The sequence below is a fragment of the Anomaloglossus baeobatrachus genome, chromosome 7 (genome assembly GCF_048569485.1).
Source record: "Anomaloglossus baeobatrachus isolate aAnoBae1 chromosome 7, aAnoBae1.hap1, whole genome shotgun sequence".
Taxonomy (NCBI): Eukaryota; Metazoa; Chordata; class Amphibia; order Anura; family Aromobatidae; genus Anomaloglossus; species Anomaloglossus baeobatrachus.
Window position 1 is genome coordinate 103,500,457 of NC_134359.1, and position 24,165 is coordinate 103,524,621.

Here is a 24,165-nt window from a genome sequence, read left to right on the forward strand (position 1 = left end):
AATGAGCTCTTCCAGGCTATGGGGCAGATGCTGCCTGGAAGATAACTCCACCTCCAGAGCTTATTTTAAATAAATGAGGAGATTATAACTGACACTTCTCCAGGTGTCTCTCAGCTTTAGCCTCCAGCTTAAAGGCAGACAGGGTTTCAACATTGTTGCAATTAAGCAAAGCTCAGGGCGCTGCAAAAAATGTGTTGGAAAGAAGTCAAATGATATTTTTCCTCTTCTGTGTCAGTCACGTCTCACACTGGTAACGCCCGGTTTTTAAAATAATCTCTGGAGGAGGAGTTATCTTCCAGGCAGCATCCGCCCCATAGTCTGGAAGAACTCATTTACATAAACTGATAAAAGATGATTTTTCCACAACAAGGCTTTTGATATGAGACCTAAAGGTAAGACTATTGTCAGCATTCTATAACCTACTGTATATGCCCATATTAACAGTATAACAAGGTCAAAGTGGTGATAGATTCCCTTTAATCTGTTGTGTCTGGGGGCCTTAAATGGCAAATTCTTTTAATTAGTCTACAATCCCTTACCTCTTGGTGATACCACTTTATTTATGTAAAATAATACAAATGTCACAAAGGAAAGCTTGGTACTTTATTCTCCCAACCAGAGGAGGATATATTATTAGGACAACCTGTGCAGATGCCAAGGGGCACAAGGTGTAAGAGGGACCACCTGAACGTCCAAAGCCGGATTGTGCATTATGGACTGCAAAGGACCCATATACTGTGTCCGCTCCTGAACCCATCTAATCACTTCTATATGGGGCCTTCCTTCAGCAAGCCTATTGAGTAGGACAGACACCTGGCACAGATGAGTGAATGAAGTAACAAGCTTTTCATCACAAAAGTAACCATCAGAGTATTGGCTCTTCTTGTATTTCTTTCTGTACCGTTTACACAAAGCCTGAGACTTGCACCCAACTATGGCAGATACATGTCAATGACCTCTAAATGAAGAATTATAGATTACCTTACCTAGAATCGTGATGATTGCCGATTAGTCTCCTGTACAATTATGCTTCATTCAGGTTGTTACATATTGAAGGCAAGACTTTTCAGAACTGATATTACCGCAGCTGCCGCTATTGAAGAATTGTATACTGGAACCTGTGAATACCGACCTAACTACCCTGAATCATGAGCTGATTTCATATTATCATTCTGATTTTAAGATTTTACACTTTTGGGTCACGAAATTGTGATGTAATGTCATTTTCTATACATATTTCTATATATTTCTTTTAGGGTCCTGACAGCTGCGCGAAATGTTCCAACTTTAAAGATGGTCCTAATTGCGTAGAGAAATGTCCTGAAGGCCTGCAAGGGGCCCACAGCTTCATCTTTAAATATGCAGATGAGGATAGAGAATGCCGCCCCTGCCATCCAAACTGCACTGACGGGTAAGAGCAGGGGCATTGTAAGAATTAACACATTATGGATAGTGAAGACTGACTGATTGTGTCGCTAAAGGAACCATTGATATGCAGCAAGAAAATGGTAACTGCTTACCTGGTGCTTGAAATAATGTGGGTGCGGTGCGCGGAGATCCTGGCCCGGCTACCAGGTGGCAAACAGATGAGAAGGAGGAAAGATCCAGTATCCTCAGATAAATCATGGATTAAAACCTAACTTTAATTATTTCCATTAAAAGATACAAATTAAAACATATGTAGACAAAGAATAGCAGCCTATGCGTTTCGAGCAGAGAACCTGTTCTTAAGGCTAAGGCCGCACAAGCATTTAACATCTGATGTGAGAGCATTGGATGCATTATACTAATGACTCCAAGTCATTAGTATAATGGGATCGGATCACAGCTGCGGAGGAGAGGGAGGGACTAATCCCGCCATCTCTTCCATTATCACCTGATGCGATTATTGCATTGCAGTCTGGAGTCATCCAAGTGCAGTGGAATGTTTCACTCGCACCCATAAACTTGTATTTGTGCCTGTGAAAACGGTTCGGATCCCCACCCGCTTCAAGCTGCAATTGTTTTCTCGGTCCGATTAAGACTGAGAAAATATTGCACATGGAACTGACCCCACAGAGTAACATGGATCTGAGTGGAATGTGATTTTTTTTATCGAATTCCACTTGGACTGGTTAACTTGCCATGTGTCCTAGGCCTAATCATGACAATAATGATTTATCTGCGGATGATGGATCTATCTTCCATCTCACCATTGACATACACTGCATATTAACTTGGATTTGAATACACCCTTATATCTAAGGTAAATTGGAGAGGTTTCTGTCCAAATCAGCTGCCTCTGTAACTGAAGGCTTTATAATATACTGTTCTTGTCTTGTTTTAATATTGCGCAGATAATCCTCTCCTTTCAGCAGTAGCTGAATGATAGAAGCGGGTGGCGTGCAGGCAATATGTCTTACAAGAGGATCTCCTCTCCCCCTGCTCTCATTTAATGCCCCAGGACGATCTCTAGGAATGTATGATCAGGTCCCGCAGGGGCTGAGCAATTTAAATTGCATTGTGCACCCACAGCAAAACATGGGCATAATGTTCAGCAATTACCGGCACACTAATAAAAACATTGTTTAGCTGAGTTCTTACCTTATTGTTACAACTGGAGATTAAACAGAGGTCTCCTAAGCCAATCCCGGCCTCACTTTCCATGGTCTCAGCATTTTGCACTGAGGAGCCTTGAAATGAGCAGGGAAATCTAGCGATATATCCACACTGTCCCATTGGTGCTGACTGTTGCGTTTGGAAACTATTCCAGGTGCCAGAACTACTAGTCTGATTATTAGCGGCCATGATGTATGTGTCATACATATGAAAACAGTTCAGAGGAGCCGGGGAGGAAGAAGAGAGAAACAATTAACAACAGTTAAATCACATTGTTCTGAGCTTCTGGTCCTTCAGATTTCGTAGCTACTGAATGCGCTTGGCTATGACTGTCCAAGTCCTCTTGGAAATGAAAAACATATTGTTCTAGGCGGTTTAGTTGTCTCATGGATTTCAATCAAAACATTTCCTATTTTGTTTTTTTATACTGTTATACTGCTAAAGGGAACCTGCTGGCTGATTCATGCTGCCCAAACTGCAGACAGCGTGATTCAGATCTTGGCTGCATTATGGCAGCCTACGTATGTTTTTTCTAAAATGATCTGGTGTTTCAAAGAAAGTATTGTTAGACATTCTGGCCAGAAACCATTGCCACACATGAGACCAGTCTGGCTTCACCCTTGGAGACTTCAGGTGATTGACAGGTCTCCCCATAGCAAGAAGCCTGTTGTCAGGCTACCACCAGGGGGAGCTAGAGCCCTGCAGGAAAACACACTACACAGAGCTGAATCAGCATGGAGGTGGATTCACACAGTGTGTGCTGGAGCACTGCCCTACAGAGTCAGCCAGAATACAGAGCCCACGGGGTGTGCGGGGGATGGTAAAGCAGGCCAGATCATACACAGTATGGTAAGAAAGAAGACTGGAGAAATGAGCAAAAGCGGGGTCGAGGTCAGGCCGAGGCCAGTACCAGAGGAAGCAACCAAGTGGGGAGGTAGGAGAAGGGGGAACGACTGGGGCTATTGTGGGAAAGAAGGAGGTGGGACGGAACACAGACAGAGCACAGGAGAAGGACGGATCAGGAAACACAAGGACCAGCAATCACAGGCAAAGATGACAGAATTTAAAGCATCGAAGCTCCGGAAGTGAGACCCGAGAGAAGGCTCCGCCCCCTAGCCATGTGGACGGGGAGGTGGAACCATGACACCTGTCAACCACCTGGTGCAGAACTGGGAAAATCTGGCCAAGTACAGTGTCAAACAAGTCTTGTCTATTCTATGGTCCTGGAGGAACGTCTAACTATATTTTCTCTGAATCTGCAATTGCTGCAATTGTGAAGCCAGTCTCTGATTCATGCCTGAACAGCTTGAATAAGATGACAGGTTCCCCTTAAATGGTAATTTGGCAGCCGGTACAAATTTGGGTAAAGAAGATCATGGCATTGTAATATCTTGGGTATGATAATTGCCACAATGAATTTTACTCCAACAAAGAGAATTTTAGCTTTAAACTGTCCCCAGCTAGATTTATTTTCTTGTCATATCATAGTAGAAAATACATTTTTAGGCCATCTGACCACTAACTAGACTTAAAGGGAATCAGTCAGGTGAATTTTTTCTAGTACAAAACTAATAGTATCCTGAAATAAGACTTTGGAAGCTTTTTCCGGATTAGTAACTTATATTGCTCTACCTTATCCTGTTATTTTGCTGTAAGTCCTGGAGAATTAAGTGTCACACATCTTCTAGTCAAGCGTAAATCCAAACTGATTATGTACTGCTCACCGCGCCCACCTCTCCCATGCTAGCATCGGTGAAAGTAAATGACAGTGAGGATTTTTACTATAACTGACAAGAGGTGGGCATAAGGAGTAGTGCATATTCAGTTTGGATTTACATACACTTGACCAGCCAGCACGCGACACTGAATTCTCTGGGGCTTAGAGCAAGATAACAGAAAAAGGTAGAGAAATAAAAGTTACTGATCCTGAAATGGTTGTACAAGTCCTATTTCTGGATACCATTAGATGTGTACTAGAAAATCACCTGACAAATTCCCTTTAGGGTATGTGCGCACGTTGCTTTTTACCTGCTTTTTACCTGCTTTTTTGCTGCTTTTTCTTCTGCGCTGTTTAATGCCAAAATGGATGTGTTCTTCTATTCAAGCAAAGTCTATGGGAATTTGGGTTTCTTGTTCACACTATGTTGTTCAAAATGCTGCCTTTTTCAGTCAGAACTTTGGTCAAAAACTCAGCTTTTCAAAGAAGCAACATGTCAATTGTTTTTGCCATTTGGGTTTTGCACTGCAAAGCTGAGTTTTTGACCAAAGTTCTGCCACAAAAAGGCAGCATTTTGAACAACATAGTGTGAACAAGAAACCCAAATTCCCATAGACTTTGCTTGAATAAAAGAACACATCCATTTTGGCATTAAACAGCGCAGAAGAAAAAGCAGCAAAAAAGCAGGTAAAAAGCAGGTAAAAAGCAACGTGCGCACATACCCTTAATAGCACTCCTTGCTACAATGCTGTAAGCCTTCTGACCAGAACTTTAATACGCACAGTGTCCAAATTGCGGGTGACCATGGCTTCTGCTGGCTGGCAGTAACTGTTTCCCATACTGGAAGCCTTCTTTGAACAGCTCATAATATTTATGGACCTTTCCCAGTTTGCTCTAGTTATACAGCTCAAGTCAGGATTGTAGTGGAAACCCAGTGTTATCTTCTCTCTGCAGTAAGGGGTACTTCTCACATAGCGAGATCGCTAGCGAGATCGCTGCTGAGTCACGTTTTTTGTGACGCTCCAGTGACCTCATTAGCGATCTCGCTGTGTGTGACACTGAGCAGTGATCTGGCCCCTGCTGTGAATTCGCTGCTCATTACACACAGTGCTGGTTCATTTTTTGGACGTTGCTCTCCCGCTGTGAAGCACACATCGCTGTGGTTTACAGCGAGAGAGCAACGATCTGAATGTGCAGGGAGCAGGGAGCCGGCGTCTGGTGGCTTGCGATAAGCTGTAACCAAGGTAAATATCGGGTAACCAAGCGAAGTGCTTTGCTTGGTTACCCAATATTTACCGTGGTTACTAGCGTCCACCGCTCTCAGGCTGCCAGTGCCGGCTCCCTGCTCCCTGCACACGTAGCAAGAATACACATCGGGTAAATAAGCAAAGCGGTTTGCTTATTAACCCGATGTGTACTCTGGCTAGGAGTGCAGGGAGCCAGCGCTAAGCGGTGTGCGCTGGTAACCAAGGTAAATATCGGGTAACCAAGCACTTGGTTACCCGATATTTACCTTAGTTACCAAGCGCAGCATCACTTCCACGCGTCGCTGCTGACTGGGGGCTGGTCACTGGTCGCTGGTGAGATCTGCCTGATTGACAGCTCACCAGTGACCATGTAGCGACGCACCAGAGATCCTGACTAGGTCAGATCGCTGATGGGATCGCTGGAGTGTCGCTAAGTGTGACAGTACCCTGACCCACACTCAATTATAAAGCAGGGTGTGCACTATCTTTCTGTATTGCACAGATTCCCTGGTTCTCTGATGTCACATTACTAACTGCACATTACACTTTACATTTTCCTCCCCCAATAAAGAATACTATAGCTTATCATTTTGTTCCTACATTTGGGTTATGATCTCAACTAACTCCCTGCCATACCATAATTGTCAACATACATTTGCAATTCTCCCTCAGAATTTCCATACTTTTTGATACCATGGCATGGGCATCTTGATATACTTTGTCTATATAATAAGGGTGAATACTCAGCATATTTTTAGGCTTATGGGGATTGTCAGGATTCAACCTTGTACCTAGCAGGAGTAAAGCGGGCTTTACACGCTACGATATCGCTAGCAATTGCTAGCGATATCGTACGCAAAAGCACCTGCCCCCATCGTGCATGTGATTTCGTGTGATCGCTGCCGCAGAAAACATTATCGCTGCAGCAGCGTCAGACGAACTTACCTGGTCGGCGGCGTCGCTGTGACTGCCAAACAATCCCTCCCTCAAGGGGGAGGGACGTTCGTTGTCACCGTGACGTCACTAAGCGGCCGGCCAATCAAAGCGGAGGGGCGGAGATGAGCGGGACGTAACATCCTACCCACCTCCTTCCTTCCGCATTGCGGCCGGTGGCATGTAAGCGATGTGTGCTGCCGCATGAGCAACGAACAACATGGATAATAGACCATTACCGATTTTTGGTTTTAGGACGACCTCTCCATGGTGAACGATTTTCACCATTTTTGAGGTCGCTTAAGGTCGCTTGTAATTATCACACGCTGCGATACCGTTAATGACGCCGGATGTGCGTCACTAACAACGTGACCCCGACGATAAAACATTAACGATATCGTAGCGTGTAAAGCCCCCTTAAGACCATAGTGATCTATAGCTGCAGGAAACAGATGATTGCTATTGGCAAAAACCATATTATCACCCAAAATTGGCACAGGAATACCATTTATTGGGTTACTATTATTGACACCCCTCACATGACATAACCAGTTTCTGGGATCACAGTCGTGCTGTTATTAACCTCGAATGTGTGACATTTTTGCAGCTTTTTTACATTCTGTATTCATATGAATTGAATTTGAATTATATCCCCCATTAGCATACAATTTTCCCGCTTGTGCCAATTCTATCACCGTAGAAAGTTGCTCTTTGGTTAAATAGTAATCTTTTACTTACGGTATTTTTTATAATTTTGTCTATCATGGATAGTTATAAAACTTTGAATATCACTTTATTAGGGATTTTAACTTCATTCTAGTAAAAAATTACATGTAAGTGGCTTACAATCCACTGCGTCTCTCCAGTCTATGTCAGAACATACACATTTGGAGTACAGATGATGGCAGTGATGGGTCAGCACTTGTCTCCTCCTCTGAGTGTTCTGCCTATCAGAACAATCTCCAGCAGCAGAACTGGTGAGATACAGGTGCTCAAGTGGCCCTTTTAATACAATCATCTGTACTCCAAATGAGCACTTTCTGTTATCAAACAGACTGAGTCTGGAGTAGTGCTGGTTTGTAAAACACTTGCAGTTTATTTTTTTTTTTTACAGGAATGGATAAAAATCCCCTAATAAAGTAATTTAAAAATTTTCATAACTTTCCATGCTTGAAAGAAAAAAAAGCTTAGTTACACTTTAATTGACCATCATTTTCTGGGAAGGAAACTCCCAGGTAACAATACTGTATGGAAACACTTTATATTGAGACATGCTATATAACACCTTAAAGGGCTTGTCCTCTACTTGAGCGCGGGGCTTACATAATATACAACCTCACATGAGCCCCGGGAACGTGAGTGCTGACACCACTGTAATGGCACCTGCATGGGAGGTGAGTATAAGCTTTTATATTTTAATGGGGGTAAACATGGAATGAGAAGGGGATGGCCTAATAGAGGATAGCCTCTTTAACATTTTCTCTGGTGTTTAATAATGTAGGATAGCTATGTTGTTGAGTAGTCCCAAACTTATGTGATACTTCCAATTCAGACATATCAGCAATTTCCTCCTGTTCTTCATTTTTTACAGCTATGGGAAAGTGGTAAGACTCATTAGCGCTCTCCCCTACTGCTATCTCCTCAACATCCCGGTAAAAACGTTAACTGGTTCAGAGTTAATTACAGAGCACATATTAACACTGGCAAAAGCACTTATGGTTGTGTTCTGTTCCTCTTAACATATTCTTCCAGACTTCTCTGCAGCGTTTGACACCGTAGACCGCCAACTCCTTCTCTGTGTGCTCCTCTCTATTGGGTCTCTTCCCACCTCTGACTTCTCATTTACTGGCTCTTCTTATTCTTCTTCTTTTTCTTTGCTTTTGGGGATTCATGACTGCCCTATTGTAGATGCTTCCTTACCCTCTTATCTATCCACACTCTAACTGCCATTCAACGCATGTTCCCAATTCTCTTAAATGAACAAAGAACACTACTTTTTAAATTCATTGTCCAGATTGGTTCTTTTATTAACAAACATGACATTAATAATAAACTATTTACACGCAATGGAGGTTCTTGGAGCCGCAAACTCCTGACGGACACCAAACATTATTTAACAACCATGCAGTGTTTTGCCGCCAGCCGCAACCACAGGCTCGGGGGACCCTCTGTTGCCAGAAAACCTTATCCCTAGCACCGACTCTCAGGGGACCCAACCTGGGGAGCTTCAAAGTCCAACAAGCAATAACCAGTCCAAAATAACCGAAGAGTGTGGTCACCATCCACTCAATGTACCACCTCCCACCCTAACTTTTTTACCAACTCCAAGAACCCCCCTCACCACCACTCGCCGAAATGATCCAAGTGAAATAATTCCAGAAACCACTACCATTGCTATTTCCCCAAGAAATTAACCATAGTTTCATAGTTTCATAGTTTTTAAGGTTGAAGGGAGACTCTAAGTCCATCTAGTTCAACCCGTAGCCTAACATGTTGATCCAGAGGAAGGCAAAAAAACTCCAATGTGTCAAATAAGCTCCAATGGGGAAAAAAATTACTTCCTGACTCCACATACGGCAATCAGACTAGTTCCCTGGATCAACACCCTGTCATAAAATCCAATATACATAACTGGTAATATTATATTTTTCAATTAATGCGATCAGGCTCCGCTTAAATTTTACTTGTGAATCCCTCAATACAACATCATACGGCAGAGAGCTCCATAGTCTCACTGCTCGTACAGTAAAGAGTCCTCATCTGTGATTATGATTAAACATTCTTTCCTCAAGACTTAGCGGATGCCCCCTGTTCCAGTCGCAGGCCTAGGTGTAAAGAGATCTTTGGAAAGGTCTCTGTACTGTCCCCTCATATATTTATACATTGTGATTAGATCCCCCTAAGCCTTTGTTTTTCCTAACTAACTAACCCCAAGTTTAATAACCTGTCTTGGTATTGCAGCCCACCCATTCCTCTAATAATCTTGGTCGCTCTTCTATCTACCTGTAAGATTATGCTATTTATAACCTTCTATACTTTTGCTAACAAGAAATGCATCCATTCCTCTCTTAAATTCATTCAGTGAGTTGGCCATCACCACTTCCTCAGGAAGAGAGTTCCAGAGCCTCACTGCTCTTACCGTGAAGAACCCTCTTCTATGCTGATGTAGGAATTTTCTTTCCTTCAATCGAAAAGAATGCCCCCTTGTTCTTGTCATAGTCCTTGGTACAAACAGATCATGGGAGAGATCTCTATATGGCCCTCTGATATATTTGTACATATTTATTAGGTCTCCCCTAAGTCTTCTCTTTTCTAGAGTAAATAGACCTAATTTTGATAACCTTTCCGTGTATTGTAATGCACCCACTCTATTTATTATTTTAGTAGCCCGCCTCTGAACCCTTTCAAGTTCAGTAATGTCTTTCTTCAGCACCGGCGCCCAAAATTGCACACAATACTCCAAGTGTGGTCTGACTAGTGATTTGTACAGAGGGAGAATGATGTTTTCATCTCGTACCCCCAGACCTCTTCTAATGCATCCCATCACCCTATTTGCTTTGGTGGCTGCTGCCTGACACTGGGCACTCCAATTTAGATTCTTATTCACTAAGATGTCTAAGTCTTTTTCCATGTCTGATTTCCCCAGCAGTTTCCCATTTAGTAAGTAATCGTAGCATCTGTTTCTCCTTCCCATGTGCATAACCTTACACTTATCTGTGTTAAACCTCATTTGCCATTTTTCAGCCCAATTCTCCAATTTACTCAAGTCCATCTGTAGTTGCAAACTGTCCTCCTTTGTGTTAACTACCTTACATAGTTTTGTATCATCTGCAAATACTGATATTTTACTCTGTAAACCATCCACCAGATCATTAATAAATATATTAAATAGTAGGGGGCCCAATACAGACCCCTGTGGCACCCCACTAGTAACCCTGGCCCAATCTGAGTATGCACCATTAATAACCACTCTTTGTTTTCTACCACTAAGCCAGCTACCTACCCATCTACACACATTTTCCCCGAGCCCAAGCTTTCTCATTTTACTTAGCAGTCTTTTATGTGGGACAGTGTCAAATGCTTTACCGAAGTCGAGATAAATGACATCCAATGATTCTCCTCGGTCCATGTGAGAGCTTACATCCTCATAGAAGCTGATCAGGTTAGTTTGACAGGAGCGATCCTTCATAAATCCATGTTGATATGGAGTTAAACAGTTATTAACATTGAGACATTCCATAATAGTATCCCTTAAAAACCCTTCAAACATTTTACCCACAACAGATGTTAAGCTTACCGGCCTATAGTTTCCAGGTTCCCTTTTGCACCCTTTTTTGAATATTGGTACCACATTTGCTAGCCGCCAATCCAGTGGAACAGACCCAGTTTCTATAGAAACAACAAAGAGCCAGCACCAATGTGCACTAAGGCATCAAATATTCCAAACTGCATTCTAAAATTTTTTTTGAGATTTTTGGCAAAAAATTGCAATTTCTTGAGCTGCTTCGCCACGTCACGGCAAATCTCATTTGAAGCAGTCCTACACTAAAATATTTTTATAAAATGTGCCATGCGGCCTCACATATAAATAGCAGAACTGCTCTCAGCAGCACTCACCTGGTCTATTGCAGTCCCGTACCCATGACTGAGTCATGGCTGTGGGCGGGACAGGTCCAAGCAAATGCTGCATGAAGTATATATAGCCTGTGGACAAAGCCTGATGACCCAATGTGAACAGTCACCAAACGCCAAAATCTATACAGATGGAATACATCCCAAATTGGGGTGCATAGCAAGGTGGAGGTCAACCACCGACCAATTCAACAAAGAAACAACAAAGAGCCAGCACCAATGTGCACTAAGGCATCAAATATTCCAAACTGCATTCTAAAATTTTTTTTGAGATTTTTGGCAAAAAATTGCAATTTCTTGAGCTGCTTCGCCACGTCACGGCAAATCTCATTTGAAGCAGTCCTACACTAAAATATTTTTATAAAATGTGCCATGCGGCCTCACATATAAATAGCAGAACTGCTCTCAGCAGCACTCACCTGGTCTATTGCAGTCCCGTACCCATGACTGAGTCATGGCTGTGGGCGGGACAGGTCCAAGCAAATGCTGCATGAAGTATATATAGCCTGTGGACAAAGCCTGATGACCCAATGTGAACAGTCACCAAACGCCAAAATCTATACAGATGGAATACATCCCAAATTGGGGTGCATAGCAAGGTGGAGGTCAACCACCGACCAATTCAACAAAGAAACAACAAAGAGCCAGCACCAATGTGCACTAAGGCATCAAATATTCCAAACTGCATTCTAAAATTTTTTTTGAGATTTTTGGCAAAAAATTGCAATTTCTTGAGCTGCTTCGCCACGTCACGGCAAATCTCATTTGAAGCAGTCCTACACTAAAATATTTTTATAAAATGTGCCATGCGGCCTCACATATAAATAGCAGAACTGCTCTCAGCAGCACTCACCTGGTCTATTGCAGTCCCGTACCCATGACTGAGTCATGGCTGTGGGCGGGACAGGTCCAAGCAAATGCTGCATGAAGTATATATAGCCTGTGGACAAAGCCTGATGACCCAATGTGAACAGTCACCAAACGCCAAAATCTATACAGATGGAATACATCCCAAATTGGGGTGCATAGCAAGGTGGAGGTCAACCACCGACCAATTCAACAAAGAAACAACAAAGAGCCAGCACCAATGTGCACTAAGGCATCAAATATTCCAAACTGCATTCTAAAATTTTTTTTGAGATTTTTGGCAAAAAATTGCAATTTCTTGAGCTGCTTCGCCACGTCACGGCAAATCTCATTTGAAGCAGTCCTACACTAAAATATTTTTATAAAATGTGCCATGCGGCCTCACATATAAATAGCAGAACTGCTCTCAGCAGCACTCACCTGGTCTATTGCAGTCCCGTACCCATGACTGAGTCATGGCTGTGGGCGGGACAGGTCCAAGCAAATGCTGCATGAAGTATATATAGCCTGTGGACAAAGCCTGATGACCCAATGTGAACAGTCACCAAACGCCAAAATCTATACAGATGGAATACATCCCAAATTGGGGTGCATAGCAAGGTGGAGGTCAACCACCGACCAATTCAACAAAGAAACAACAAAGAGCCAGCACCAATGTGCACTAAGGCATCAAATATTCCAAACTGCATTCTAAAATTTTTTTTGAGATTTTTGGCAAAAAATTGCAATTTCTTGAGCTGCTTCGCCACGTCACGGCAAATCTCATTTGAAGCAGTCCTACACTAAAATATTTTTATAAAATGTGCCATGCGGCCTCACATATAAATAGCAGAACTGCTCTCAGCAGCACTCACCTGGTCTATTGCAGTCCCGTACCCATGACTGAGTCATGGCTGTGGGCGGGACAGGTCCAAGCAAATGCTGCATGAAGTATATATAGCCTGTGGACAAAGCCTGATGACCCAATGTGAACAGTCACCAAACGCCAAAATCTATACAGATGGAATACATCCCAAATTGGGGTGCATAGCAAGGTGGAGGTCAACCACCGACCAATTCAACAAAGAAACAACAAAGAGCCAGCACCAATGTGCACTAAGGCATCAAATATTCCAAACTGCATTCTAAAATTTTTTTTTGAGATTTTTGGCAAAAAATTGCAATTTCTTGAGCTGCTTCGCCACGTCACGGCAAATCTCATTTGAAGCAGTCCTACACTAAAATATTTTTATAAAATGTGCCATGCGGCCTCACATATAAATAGCAGAACTGCTCTCAGCAGCACTCACCTGGTCTATTGCAGTCCCGTACCCATGACTGAGTCATGGCTGTGGGCGGGACAGGTCCAAGCAAATGCTGCATGAAGTATATATAGCCTGTGGACAAAGCCTGATGACCCAATGTGAACAGTCACCAAACGCCAAAATCTATACAGATGGAATACATCCCAAATTGGGGTGCATAGCAAGGTGGAGGTCAACCACCGACCAATTCAACAAAGAAACAACAAAGAGCCAGCACCAATGTGCACTAAGGCATCAAATATTCCAAACTGCATTCTAAAATTTTTTTTGAGATTTTTGGCAAAAAATTGCAATTTCTTGAGCTGCTTCGCCACGTCACGGCAAATCTCATTTGAAGCAGTCCTACACTAAAATATTTTTATAAAATGTGCCATGCGGCCTCACATATAAATAGCAGAACTGCTCTCAGCAGCACTCACCTGGTCTATTGCAGTCCCGTACCCATGACTGAGTCATGGCTGTGGGCGGGACAGGTCCAAGCAAATGCTGCATGAAGTATATATAGCCTGTGGACAAAGCCTGATGACCCAATGTGAACAGTCACCAAACGCCAAAATCTATACAGATGGAATACATCCCAAATTGGGGTGCATAGCAAGGTGGAGGTCAACCACCGACCAATTCAACAAAGAAACAACAAAGAGCCAGCACCAATGTGCACTAAGGCATCAAATATTCCAAACTGCATTCTAAAATTTTTTTTGAGATTTTTGGCAAAAAATTGCAATTTCTTGAGCTGCTTCGCCACGTCACGGCAAATCTCATTTGAAGCAGTCCTACACTAAAATATTTTTATAAAATGTGCCATGCGGCCTCACATATAAATAGCAGAACTGCTCTCAGCAGCACTCACCTGGTCTATTGCAGTCCCGTACCCATGACTGAGTCATGGCTGTGGGCGGGACAGGTCCAAGCAAATGCTGCATGAAGTATATATAGCCTGTGGACAAAGCCTGATGACCCAATGTGAACAGTCACCAAACGCCAAAATCTATACAGATGGAATACATCCCAAATTGGGGTGCATAGCAAGGTGGAGGTCAACCACCGACCAATTCAACAAAGAAACAACAAAGAGCCAGCACCAATGTGCACTAAGGCATCAAATATTCCAAACTGCATTCTAAAATTTTTTTTGAGATTTTTGGCAAAAAATTGCAATTTCTTGAGCTGCTTCGCCACGTCACGGCAAATCTCATTTGAAGCAGTCCTACACTAAAATATTTTTATAAAATGTGCCATGCGGCCTCACATATAAATAGCAGAACTGCTCTCAGCAGCACTCACCTGGTCTATTGCAGTCCCGTACCCATGACTGAGTCATGGCTGTGGGCGGGACAGGTCCAAGCAAATGCTGCATGAAGTATATATAGCCTGTGGACAAAGCCTGATGACCCAATGTGAACAGTCACCAAACGCCAAAATCTATACAGATGGAATACATCCCAAATTGGGGTGCATAGCAAGGTGGAGGTCAACCACCGACCAATTCAACAAAGAAACAACAAAGAGCCAGCACCAATGTGCACTAAGGCATCAAATATTCCAAACTGCATTCTAAAATTTTTTTTGAGATTTTTGGCAAAAAATTGCAATTTCTTGAGCTGCTTCGCCACGTCACGGCAAATCTCATTTGAAGCAGTCCTACACTAAAATATTTTTATAAAATGTGCCATGCGGCCTCACATATAAATAGCAGAACTGCTCTCAGCAGCACTCACCTGGTCTATTGCAGTCCCGTACCCATGACTGAGTCATGGCTGTGGGCGGGACAGGTCCAAGCAAATGCTGCATGAAGTATATATAGCCTGTGGACAAAGCCTGATGACCCAATGTGAACAGTCACCAAACGCCAAAATCTATACAGATGGAATACATCCCAAATTGGGGTGCATAGCAAGGTGGAGGTCAACCACCGACCAATTCAACAAAGAAACAACAAAGAGCCAGCACCAATGTGCACTAAGGCATCAAATATTCCAAACTGCATTCTAAAATTTTTTTTGAGATTTTTGGCAAAAAATTGCAATTTCTTGAGCTGCTTCGCCACGTCACGGCAAATCTCATTTGAAGCAGTCCTACACTAAAATATTTTTATAAAATGTGCCATGCGGCCTCACATATAAATAGCAGAACTGCTCTCAGCAGCACTCACCTGGTCTATTGCAGTCCCGTACCCATGACTGAGTCATGGCTGTGGGCGGGACAGGTCCAAGCAAATGCTGCATGAAGTATATATAGCCTGTGGACAAAGCCTGATGACCCAATGTGAACAGTCACCAAACGCCAAAATCTATACAGATGGAATACATCCCAAATTGGGGTGCATAGCAAGGTGGAGGTCAACCACCGACCAATTCAACAAAGAAACAACAAAGAGCCAGCACCAATGTGCACTAAGGCATCAAATATTCCAAACTGCATTCTAAAATTTTTTTTGAGATTTTTGGCAAAAAATTGCAATTTTCCAGTTTCTATAGAGTCTTTAAATAAAAGGAATAGAGGCCTGTCTATCACATTACTTAACTCCCTTAATACCCGAGGGTGAATGCCATCAGGGCCTGGTGATTTGTCAATTTTAATGTTACTAAGTCGGTTCTGCACTTCTTCCTGGGTTAGGCAGGTCATACTTAATGGGGCATTTACATGATCACTCTGCATTTCCCCTGGCATATGCTTTTCCTGTGTGAACACAGTTGAGAAAAAAGTATTTAAAACATTTGCTTTTCCCACATCGCTTTCTATGATTTTACCCTCATTATTCTTTAAAGGGCCAACACCATCAATTTTAATCTTTTTTCTGTTTATATAATTAAAGAATAGTTTGGGATTTGTTTTGCTTTCCTTAGCAATGAGTCTCTCAGTTTCTACTTTTGCTAAATATATTTGTTTTTTACACATTTTATTTTTTTCTCTATATATTTTTAATGCTTCCTCGCTGCCTTCTTGTTTTAGCTTTTTAAATGCCTTTTTCTTATTATTCATTGCCCCTTTTACATCCTTATTAAGCCACATTGGTTTTCTCCTGTTCCTAGCCCTTTTATTTCTGTATGGTATGGCTAGCTCGCAGTGGGTGTTTAATACTGATTTAAAAATTTCCCACTTATTTTCTGTGCTCCCATTTTTGAGGACATTGTCCCAATCAATTTGGCGAAGGTCTTCTCTAAGTTGATCAAACTTTGCTTTCCTGAAATTCAGCGTTTTTGTAACCCCCCTCCAAGGCACCTTACTAAAGGACAAGTGGAATTGTATTATATTGTGGTCACTATTCCCTAGGTGCCCATCCACTCGTACGTCTGTTATTCTATCTGGCCTGTTGCTTAAAATTAAGTCCAGAAGGGCTGCCCCTCTAGTTGGGCCCGGCACAAGTTGGGACAGATAATTATCCTTAGTTACTGACAGAAACCGGTTTCCTTTCTGAGATACACAGGTTTCAGTTTCCCAGTCTATATCGGGGTAATTGAAGTCCCCCATAATAATCACCTCATTGTGATTTGCTGCTTTGTCTATTTGTTTCAATAATACATTTTCAGTGGTTTCTGTTATATTTGGTGGCTTATAACAAACCCCTATGAGGATTTTATTAGTTTTCCCTCCTTGTATCTCCACCCATAGAGACTCCACCTCTTCATTTCCCTCTTGAATATCTTCTCTTAGTCTGGGCTTTAAACTGGACTTTATATATAGACAGACTCCACCCCCTTTCCTTTTTTTACGATCCCTCCTAAACAATTCATATCCTTGCAGGTTAGCCGCCCAGTCATAACTATCATCTAACCATGTCTCAGTTATTCCTACTATGTCATAGGGCGGGACCTTCTCTGCTTGTGCCCACGCGCCTTTGTCGTAGCCCCCCTCCTCCCCCGAATATATATATATATATATATTGTGAGACTGTGACCGGGGTTATCTATGACGGCCGGTATGTCTCGCCCCGGTTGTGCTCACTCCATGATAGAAAGTAGATCCACTCTAGAGTTAATGCTGTTTCCCTACAGGCTGAAGGAAGGGTTAAATAGAATCAGGAACAAGGGCAGGTGTGCCGGGTGTGGGAAAGTGAACAGAACTTCCTGAGCTCTCTCTGGAGAGGCACATGTATTTTGTTATGGACTTTTTGTTTAGAGATTAAAACCGTGTGCTGTGAACCTAATGCCTGGATCCCGTGTCTTCTGCTGCGCAGCCGACCACGCTACCTCACACATGGTGGAGAATCGGCGGGCATGACAGCCGGTGAGGTGTAGCATCCATCCCTGGTGACCCAGCAGCACATGTCCTGGATTCGAGCGGCTATACTACAGCCCAAACCCGGCGACGCCATGGAGGACATACTAAAGCATTTGGCTCAGGCTAATGCACAGCAGCAACAAGCTAATGCACAGCAACAACAGGCTAATGCACAGCAACAACAGACCAATGCACACCTGCTCCAATCCTTGCAAGTGCAGGAAAAAAAACTCCAAGCACAGATGGATCAGGCCAATGCACGTCAGCAGCAAGCCTTGCAATTGCAGGAAAAAAGGCACCAAGAACAGATGGTTCTCCTGGCCAAGTCGATCCGTGCCGGACCGGCAGCAACAACCCCGGGACCGGGTGACGACGGCAGCGTCCGGAAAGCGGTGAGACAAGCGTTGCAAAAGATGACCCCGGGTGACGATGTGGAAGCGTTCCTGGCGGTGTTTGAGCGGGTGGCCGAGCGGGAAAAGCTGCCGACCCCCCAGTGGGCTGAGGTATTGTCGCCCTATCTGACGGGGGAACCCCAAAAAGCGTACCTGGACCTCTGTACCGAGGACGCCATTGACTATGTGACCCTGAAAGCCGAAATACTGGCTCGGTTGGGGGTGAATACCTATGTACGGGCTCAGCGGGTAAATCAGTGGTTCTATGAGGAAACCAAACCCGTACGCTCCCAGGCCTATGACTTGTTGCATCTTGTAAAAAAGTGGTTGCAGCCTGACACTCTGAGCCCGGCGCAAATGGTGGAAAGGGTAGTAGTGGATCGTTTTGTGCGCACTTTACCCGTCACCGTTCAACGGTGGGTAGGACAGGGTGACCCGAGTACCCTGGACCAATTAGTGTCCCTGGTAGAGCGGTATGTGGCTACGCAGGACTTGATACGGGACACTGAGACTTTGCGTACCGCTCGTCGGTCCGGCCCCTCCAAGCCTAGGGCCAAGGACCCACCGCTGACAACGGTGCAGGAGTCCCCTACCGTCCTGTCTGAGGCCGCGCCCACCATTCCTGAGGTCCGGAAGGTTCTGTACCCTAAACGACAACCCGTCAAGGGGGTTTCCGTCCCCATTAGATGTTGGCGGTGCCAGCGGGTGGGACATATGGAAGCCCAGTGTCCACTCACCACGGAGCCCATGGATTGTGGGGTTACCCGGCGGGGTTCAATGTATGCTCAGGTGGTGTGTACCGCTGACCTGGTCTCCCCAGAGACTGAGCCCCACTTGTGCCAAATACAGGTGAATGGATGTCCGGTTACAGGATTGTTGGATTCCGGAAGCTTAGTGACCCTGGTGCGATCCACCTTGAGGGCTAAAGTAAAGGCCACAGGACGTACCGTGGGGGTGGTTTGCATACATGGGGACCGCCGCGACTATCCCACGGGGATTGTCACCATCACAGCACCTTGCGGTCAGGTGCAACATGAGGTGGGACTTCTTAATACTCTTCCTTATGACGTGATCCTAGGAAGGGATCTGCCCTATTTTTGGACTTTATGGAGGGGACCCCCTAAGTCCCCTCAGATATTGGTTGGTCCGGGACCTGAGCCCTACAATCCTGAATCCGGGACACCTGCTGTAGGGGTCCCCATGATAGGGACAGAATGTGAACCCGATAGGTCGCCCCTAGAGGTATTGGCAGGAGAGGCTGAGACGGTCGAACCCATCCCGGAGTTGGAGGCGTCCCCAGATACGTTTGGGACAGCCCAACTCCAGGACCCTACATTAATACATGCCCGGAGTCGGGTGACAGTAATTGACGGGGTGGCACAGCTGCCCGGTGCCCAGGTAAGGTACCCCCATTTCGCTCTTAAGCAGGATTTACTCTACCGGGTAGATGAAATACGGGGCGTGGGGGTAGAGCAGTTAGTAGTGCCCCAGCCGCATCGCCGGCGGGTCCTCGACTTGGCTCATAAACACCTGATGAGTAGCCACCTAGGGGTCAAGAAAACGCAGGAGCGAATATTGCAAAGGTTCTATTGGCCCGGGGTCTTTGGGGAGGTAAAACGGTTCTGCGAAACCTGCCCGGAGTGTCAGCTTACCGCACCCCTGACCCATTTTCGCAGTCCGTTGGTACCGTTACCCATTATAGAAGTCCCTTTTGAACGGATAGGGATGGATCTGGTGGGGCCCCTCGTAAAGTCCGCTCGAGGGCACCAACACATCCTAGTGATCGTTGACTATGCCACCCGGTATCCCGAGGCGATACCTCTCAGACATACTGCAGCAAAGCTTATAGCTCAGGAGTTGTTTGCTGTGTTCTGCCGGGTGGGGTTGCCCAAGGAGATCCTTACGGATCAGGGGACCCCATTCATGTCTAAAGTGACCAAAGAGCTATGCCGGCTACTCCAGATCAAGCAGTTGCGTACGTCTGTGTATCATCCTCAAACGGACGGTTTAGTCGAGCATTTCAATAAAACCCTGAAAACCATGCTAAGAAGGGTGATCTCAAAAGACGGGAAAGACTGGGATATGATGCTTCCCTATTTGATGTTTGCCATACGAGAGGTGCCACAGGCATCCACGGGATTTTCGCCTTTTGAATTGTTATACGGGCGACATCCCCGGGGATTGTTGGACCTGGCAAAAGAAACATGGGAGCAAAAGCCCACCCCCCATAAAAGTGTGATTGAACACATTTTGGGTATGCAGAACCGCATAAGCGCGGTCATGCCAATTGTGAAGGAGCATTTACAGGAGGCTCAGGCCACCGTGCGGACCTTTAACCCCGGGGATCGGGTGTTGGTATTAATCCCCACGGCGGAGAGTAAATTCCTGGCTCAGTGGCAAGGCCCCTACGAGATAAAGGAAAGAGTCGGGGTGGTTAACTATAAAGTAACTATAAAGTATTGCAGCCCGGTAGGCGGAAACCTGAACAAATATACCATGTCAACCTATTAAAACCTTGGCAGGAACGGGAAAACCTGATGGCTGTTTTTTCCACATCTCCCTCCTCTTCGGGTCGTCCACCTCCGGCTCCAGCGACCTCCGGAGAGGATGAACCGGAAGTAAGGATTGGAGAAGCCCTCACCAAGACTCAGAGGCGAGAGGCCAGACGGTTGGTTCAGCAGAACCCCGATGTCTTCTCCGAGGTGCCCGGTAGGACCAGTCTGATACGACATGATATTGTCACCGAGCCCCACCTGAAGGTACGCCTGAAGTTATACCGGGTACCGGAGGCTCGAAGGCAAGCCATATCAGACGAAGTGAAGACAATGCTACGCCTGGGGGTCATCGAAAAATCCCGGAGTGAATGGGCTAGTCCGATTGTCCTAATACCAAAACCTGATGGCTCCTTAAGGTTCTGCAATGACTTTAGGAGATTGAACGACATATCCAAGTTCGATCTCTACCCCATGCCCCGGGTGGATGAGCTGATTGATAGGTTGGGACAGGCGCGATATTTTACCATGCTCGACCTGACCAAGGGGTACTGGCAGGTGCCACTGACGGAGTCCGCCAAGGAGAAAACCGCTTTTGTTACGCCGGAGGGTCTCTTCCACTATGTTGTCTTGCCTTTTGGATTACATGGCGCTCCGGCCACGTTCCAGAGGTTGATGGACTTAGTGCTGGAACCACACCAGGCGTATGCATCAACGTACCTTGATGACATCATTATTTACAGCTCCGATTGGCAGGCCCACTTGGAACAGGTACAAGCGGTGGTGGACGCGCTTCGAACAGCCGGATTGACAGCCAATCCCAAGAAATGTGCGTTGGGACTCACGGAAGCTCGCTACTTGGGCTACGTGATAGGCCAAGGAGTGATTAAGCCCCAAATTAACAAGGTTGAGGCGATCCAGAAGTGGCCTAGACCCCTGACCACGAAGCAGGTTAGGGCCTTCCTGGGTATCGTGGGGTACTACAGGAGGTTTATAAAGGATTTTGCGGGATTATCAGCCCCCTTGACGGACCTTCTCAAAGGCAAGAAGTCCGTCATGGTGCGCTGGACTCCGCAGGCCGAGGACTCCTTCCGGGCCCTGAAGGGGGTCCTGTGCGGACAGCCCGTTCTGGTCAACCCTGATTTCCGGAAGGAGTTCATAGTACAGACTGACACCTCGGAGGTCGGCCTGGGTGCAGTGCTGTCTCAGGTGGTTCAGGGGGAGGAACATCCCGTCACCTTTTTAAGTAGGAAGCTCACCCCTCCCGAGCGGAATTATAGCGTAGTGGAGAAGGAGTGCCTGGCGATCAAGTGGGACTTGGAGTCCCTACGCTATTACCTGCTGGGACGGCAGTTTCGCTTGGTGACGGATCACTCTCCGCTGGTCTGGATGAGGTCCGCCAAGGAACGGAATGCCCGGGTTACCCGGTGGTTCCTTTCTCTGCAGAACTTCCGGTTTACGGTTGAACACCGGGCCGGTAGGTTGCAGGGCAACGCCGATGCCTTGTCCCGCGGCCCGTGTTTGATGGCTGGAGTTCAACCCCGCACGCTTGAACTGAGGGGGGGGGTATGTGAGACTGTGACCGGGGTTATCTATGACGGCCGGTATGTCTCGCCCCGGTTGTGCTCACTCCATGATAGAAAGTAGATCCACTCTAGAGTTAATGCTGTTTCCCTACAGGCTGAAGGAAGGGTTAAATAGAATCAGGAACAAGGGCAGGTGTGCCGGGTGTGGGAAAGTGAACAGAACTTCCTGAGCTCTCTCTGGAGAGGCACATGTATTTTGTTATGGACTTTTTGTTTGGAGATTAAAACCGTGTGCTGTGAACCTAATGCCTGGATCCCGTGTCTTCTGCTGCGCAGCCGACCACGCTACCTCACAATATATAAATATATATTCCCACCCCTGCAAATCCACCCCCTGAACATTATAACCCAACGCTTTAAACTGCTGACCCAACAAAAGCCTGCTCTACTCCCTGCAAATACATTAACCCTATATTGCCCTGCAAAGGAGAGTCATGGCTCTGCTCTGGCTCCGTTCTGCCTTTAGTGATCAGTCCTGCATGAGCGAGGACCGTTCACACACGCAAAGGATATGCACTGCACAGACCACATTATAAACATGATAGTAAGGCTATGTTCACATGAAGAGTATTTGGTGCGTTACTGCTGTTGCAGATTTTCTATTCTATTACCTATTTTAGGTTATTTGTACTTTTTTTTTACATGCATTTTTTACATGTGTTTTTATCACATTTTTGGCCCTACAGTTTTACTCTCTTTTTTGGTATGTCATTCTTTAAATAAAGCTGCTTTGTGTTTGATACTTCTCGGTATTTGACTTTGACAAAATTGTATTGATACAGTGATGTGTGGACCGCATGTGTTTCCAGTGTATTTCTGCTGTGGAAATGCACTAAAAACGCATGTGCTATTTACATCTTATGCAATTCTATCTGAAAAATCTGCACATAAACCTCAGCATACCTTGGATAGCTTGCAACCATCTCCAATTCAGTGACACTGTCCCGATTTGATGTCCTGCCTTCCTTGGCTCTATAGCTTCTCTTCGGGGGTGAGACCAGCATCTTTCAGCATACACATGAACTAAATAAACAACTATCCGCTTCTTTGAGAATCAAACTGATAACCTCTTTCATGTTCACATGCAGCAACGAAAGCCATGAGCCACTGACCACAGTGCAGAGTATAGGAGAATGTGGTAATCTTGAGCGGTTTTGCAGGTCGGGAACTCAGGAGCAGATTATACTAGTACATAGAGACACATCTGTACATAGCAGTGTATTGCTATGTACCTGTATTATAGAGGTGAAAAAAAGTCATTTTTTTTCTATAAAACTGCTAAAAATAATAAATTACAATAATGTCTTGGTTTTTTTTCCATTTCACCTGGGACTTAAACAAACAAACCTTCAACATTGTAGGCAATAGCTAAAGCCTATGATCCACATGCTCTGCTGATGTCACTGGAAAATATTTGGATATTTGAAGCTGCATTTATTCTACATGGACCTGGTTTTTAGATCTGAAATGCATAAGGAGTAACTCCATGTTTTAAGAGGGTTTTTTATATATTATATATTATATATATATTCTAATAAAATGATATTTAATTTCCAAAGAAAGTGGGCTTCGGTGCTGTTTTTTTTTTTTCTATTTTTCATTGATTCCACAGGCAGATTATACAAGTCTATAGAGAGATATTGTACAAAGCACTTTTTTTTACTTGTGCTTTTTTTCAAGCTCCACAGAAGTTTATAGAGCAAAAAAGCACCAAAACCGCACAGTTCAGCAGCATCTTTAGATGCACAGCCAGCAAGGATTTCATGAAGTCACATCCACTAGGAATTTGGGTCTACACCCTGCAGTTTCCATAGTCTTCTGAATGTCCCAACCATTTTCTTTGATCTGTAAGATGCAGATTTAACACACAACATCAAAAACTCACCAAAAACTCAATGTGGGCACAAAATCTAAAGTGGCATTCAATTAAAACTTTTGATATGGGGACCTGTGATTTCAATGTAAAGCCAGGGCCGCCAGCAGGGCATAATAGCCATTAGGCCATGTGCGCACGTTGTGGGTTTTTTTCTGCGTTTTGGCTGCGTTTACAACTGCACTGTGTTATTGACAAAATGCATGCATTGTGCTTCCCCAGCAAAGGCTATGAGAATCATGCAAAATCTGTGCGCACGATGCTTTTTGAAATGCAGCGTTTTGATTGTCAAAAATTTGA

The 24,165-nt window shown here is 44.7% G+C and overlaps 1 protein-coding gene across 2 annotated transcripts in view; it reads left to right on the forward strand.

Annotated features, from left to right (window-relative positions):
* Positions 1-24,165, forward strand: part of ERBB4 (erb-b2 receptor tyrosine kinase 4) — a 1,420,891-nt gene that overhangs the window by 1,002,383 nt on the left and 394,343 nt on the right. For both annotated transcript variants that reach the window (XM_075317538.1, XM_075317539.1), the window contains exon 15: positions 1,257-1,411. In XM_075317538.1, coding sequence (XP_075173653.1) covers positions 1,257-1,411 — 155 coding nt within the window. The remainder of the gene's footprint in view (positions 1-1,256; positions 1,412-24,165) is intronic.